The sequence below is a fragment of the Pistacia vera genome, unplaced genomic scaffold (genome assembly GCF_008641045.1).
Source record: "Pistacia vera cultivar Batoury unplaced genomic scaffold, PisVer_v2 Contig86, whole genome shotgun sequence".
NCBI classification, from domain to species: domain Eukaryota; kingdom Viridiplantae; phylum Streptophyta; class Magnoliopsida; order Sapindales; family Anacardiaceae; genus Pistacia; species Pistacia vera.
The window spans coordinates 120,369-124,581 of record NW_022196734.1 but is presented as its reverse complement, the minus strand read 5'-3'; the positions used below and the strand labels follow the sequence as shown (position 1 = coordinate 124,581).

Here is a 4,213-nt window from a genome sequence, read left to right as displayed (position 1 = left end):
TATTAATATTGACCCCTCCCACAAAGAAATGCTGGCCGAATGAAATAGCTAGCAATCAGTTTAATGCTTTCCTTTCCATCTATCACCTATGTAAAGGTATTATGTGCATGTTTCTGTCAACATGAGACCTGTACAATGTTCATAATATCATATTCATATCAACATCTATCTATGTATTACTCAGCTGACTCCTCTTAAGATCAACAACTATGACACTTATGTTGTCTGAGCTTTTCCGTCCCAAAGCAAGTCGAGTTAGCAGTGCAGCAGCCAATACACTTCTCGTTGGATACAATGCCTCAGCCCCTTCATCTTCTATCAGTGGCCTTGCATTGTCCTCTCTAGATGCAACACCTCCATTGTTTTCTTCTTTAAGACACTCAGAAGCTACTTTACAAGCCAAGTCGTTCGATAGAACATCCCACAACCCATCGCTAGCAAGAATTAAACACTCATCTTCAGGTTCCCTTTTTGTAAAAGTTATTGCAGGGTCTGATGTCACAATTGGTTTAAGATACTTGTCCCCTGTTCAAGGAAAAACAGTTAAAGAGCATTTACAATTTCATCATGACAGGAAACTGAACAAAAACTGCATAATTTCTTAATCACAGCTAGCTAATATAGATACAGCTTACCAAATGAAGAAATTACAGGTAGAGATGTTCGTATAGTTACACAGATCATTGTTTGCAATGTGAATATTTCCAAGGAAATTAATGTACCAGATTAGGGGACTTGAATTTGTTTTGATCCCGGATCAAAGCGCACAGGCTAAAAGCAATGGAACAAGTTCTATCTCTCCCCCCCTCTCATAGAAAAAAAGAATCAAATAAACCAGAAGAACAAATTTAAATAATTTTAAAAGAATGAAACACTCAATAAATGCGTTGAGACCAAATTGGAGCTTTTTTAATTTTACAGAGCTCGCAGATGATCTCAATAGGTAGAGTTTTTTTTATATCTTAAGAGTAATAATAATGATCTTATGTCTTGTCTACATTGGCAGTCAACCCCTAAATGTAATTCTTCCGATCAGGCACCAATCAGCACCACTGTACTACAATGGATGTATGCAACATGTTCATCTTCATAGGTGCAGTATGCTAAAACTCAAAGACCATTTTTGCCAACATATCTACTGGAATACATAAGTTCCCAATCAGAGATCCAACATCTTCCAAGATCTAACATCCAAAATGTGGCCAAAAAAGATTATCAGTATTGGATTATTATCTGGTAATTAAGGAATGGCCATTACAAGGTTTGCTATACCAAATTTGTGGAAGATAACAAGTAATATATGATATTGTAAATCAAGTTAAATGGCGTACATCATTTTTTGCATGTTGTCGTTAGCACTCAACTTGGCAGCTGCATGGATTAACCTGCTTGACACACAAATAGGCACAATTCCTAATGAAAACTAATACAAGATCCATTTTTTTGAGGTTAATTAAAACATTCAAGTTCAACATGATCCAACTGCAAGGTGATATAAGAAACATCCTATAATTAGCAAGGCTCCAGAATATCAATGAAAACCAGAAGGTTTAGTTGTATTTTTCACTTACTACTTGCCCTGCATTAAAACCCGTTCGCCATTGGTCTTCAAAATATAATATATTCTAGTTTTCATTATAATAGTGAAATGGATGATTAAACTTCTAGAAGCACAAACCCAAAGGGGCAGGATCAATCTTCAGGGGATGTGTGTTTTATTCATAACTCTAGGATCAGAAAAACTTCAGAAAACAATAACATTTTCTGATATTTGCCCAATAAAGCATTCTATTAACTCATTGTAATCTGTTCTAACTAATATCCTAGAACGTAGATGTCATATAATTCACAGCGTCAGAAACTGAGACATAAACCTGCCATTAGTTACAAAGCCCTGCAACACTGAGTACTGAAAATCCAAAATACATGTATTCTGTCATTGTAAAAGCTAACTCTTTCATCTGTTTAATATGATGTGGTAGAACTAAACCATATAACCCAATAGAAAATTAGTGGGGGAGCACATGCAGAAATTCCAACTAAAATTCTGAAAATAAAAGTAAACAGATTGTTTGCCACCTAATTTTCATACTCTTAAAAATTATGTTCCACCGGACTGACCAATTGAAAATTCCAGTAAATTTATAATAGGTTACCTATAGCGCGAGACATAGCAAGAATGCCCTCAACACGTGCTCCGTTCAAAAATATTACTCTTCCACCAGCAGCTTCAATCCTTGCAAGTTCTTCTGGCCGGTCGGGCTGCATAACATGTTAAAAATATGCTGCTGTAACTATTATTTTAGGATCAGTAACTCGATGGAAATATAACCCAAATATACTGCTAAAAAATATAGAAAGAAATTGCTCATAAGGAATTGTTTTGGACAGTAACACTATATGCAAATATTGTACTATACAATTATCAACAAGAAAAGTAAACTTGACTCAACAATATATTTTGCCCAAAATAGAGAAGGAAGTTTAGCACAAATGTTGTTAAACATATATTCGTCCGTTAAACTAGAGTAGCTTCATTCTGCTATGGCGTACAGACTACAGAGAGCTAAGAGAATTGCCATATTTATAACATCAATATTATTTTATACCCATAAATTATATCGAATTAAATGAAGAAAAATGATTGAAATTTTAAGTCAAGGGTTCATAATTTTTTGAAAGGGACAGGTGTTCCCCAATCATAGCGAGTACAGTTGACATGAATATACAAAACTCAACTAACCTTGTGATCACAACTGAGAGGAATTGCTCTCCCACCTCGACAGAGGACGGCGCGTGAATCTCCACAATTGGCAACAATGATGTATTCGGACGTTACAACTGCCACTACAGCGGTGGACCCACTAAGAGCTGCCTCCATTGAGTGGCACCCACAACGGTACACCAAACTTCCACATGGGCAACTACTAATGGCCACTTCGTCCATTCTTTGGAAGCTCCTCGTCACCACTGTCGTCCACCTGTCTTCCCATTCAGCTTCCTGCTCAAGCTCCTCTGCTCTCGAGGTGCTACCTTTCCCACTTTCATTTTTGGTCTTGCAACTCACGCGCGTTAGCTCCCCTTCGAAGAACACGTGCAATTTTTCTCTGCACAATGCTGCCACCTGCATACCCATGAATCAAAATTCATAAAGTCCTTTTAAAGATCACATACAAATGACTGAAGTGCCCCCGAGTTTAAGGCAAATTCAATAGATGACAAACAAGGACTCAATTGACTTTTCAACACTAAAAGGAAAAAATAAGGGAATTTGAGCAACTACGTGAGGTCCTCCATGACCATCGTATACACCGAAGAAATGTAAGGGTCGCCGCCGGTTAATCTCTGGATGACAAAGACTCGTCCGTACAGAAATTGTGTCTTCCATCTCTCGTGCCCTCCCAGATACCGAGATCGTCCCGTACACCGGCTCAGCCGAGTCTGTCTCGCTTAACGCCGCCTCTGGACCCACCGGTTCCATGTTCTCGCCAGAAAAAGCGGATGTAGAAGTCGCAGCCGGTGGAATATCACTCATCTCCGACATCGTGCGCATACGCTTCCTCTCCGTCTGGTTTTCATTTCCACTATGGCTGGAAGGCTGTCCAGAACCAGGGGGAGAGGTTCCTGCTAATCTCCTCATTCTTATTCTCCGTCGCCTCCGCTCCCTGCATTTCGCAGGCGAATCGTCATTTTCATCGTTTAGCATTCTCCTACAAAACTCCGTCATCTTAAACTATTTGTAAAAACACATATACGGCGAACTCTCATAGCTGTCGCCAATCATTTCTAAAAAATGTCAAATGGCACGTCATTCAGAGAATGAAACAAAAGTGTTATTGTTTTTGAAACGTAAGAGGGAAAAGAGCAACGTGTTGTGTTTTCTCCTTTTCTTTTACAGTATTAAGCCTCCAGGGCAAGCCAGCTCTACGGGCAATTGCTCTGTCTGCCCGAACTGCCCTACACCGACCAATCTTCACTGTTTTGGCGACACGTGTTTACCTTGATGTTGTGTTTTTCCCTTTAAATGTCTTCCAATTCTTTCTTGCTAATCAAATTTCGCGAACCGCGAAGGTTTTGGGTTAGAGCCACGTGTCAAAAAAGCCCATAAATGTGGAGGCCCACGGCAGAAGGACGTAACATGTGGTCGAATGACAATGCTCCACCTACGTCAGATAAAGAAATTTAGGTGGGCCGGAGTGCGGAAGGTTGCGGT

General features: G+C 39.3%; 1 protein-coding gene across 1 annotated transcript; it reads right to left on the bottom strand.

Moving 5' to 3' along the window:
- On the bottom strand, positions 1–3,890 carry LOC116118788 (probable protein phosphatase 2C 75). Its single transcript, XM_031404757.1, has 4 exons — positions 3,284–3,890; positions 2,744–3,124; positions 2,157–2,262; positions 1–525 (listed from the first exon to the last, which is right to left on the bottom strand). Exons 1-4 carry the CDS (start codon positions 3,725–3,727, stop codon positions 170–172), a joined length of 1,287 nt encoding a protein of 428 aa, XP_031260617.1. The 5' UTR covers positions 3,728–3,890; the 3' UTR covers positions 1–169.
- Positions 3,891–4,213: the final 323 nt, after the last annotated feature.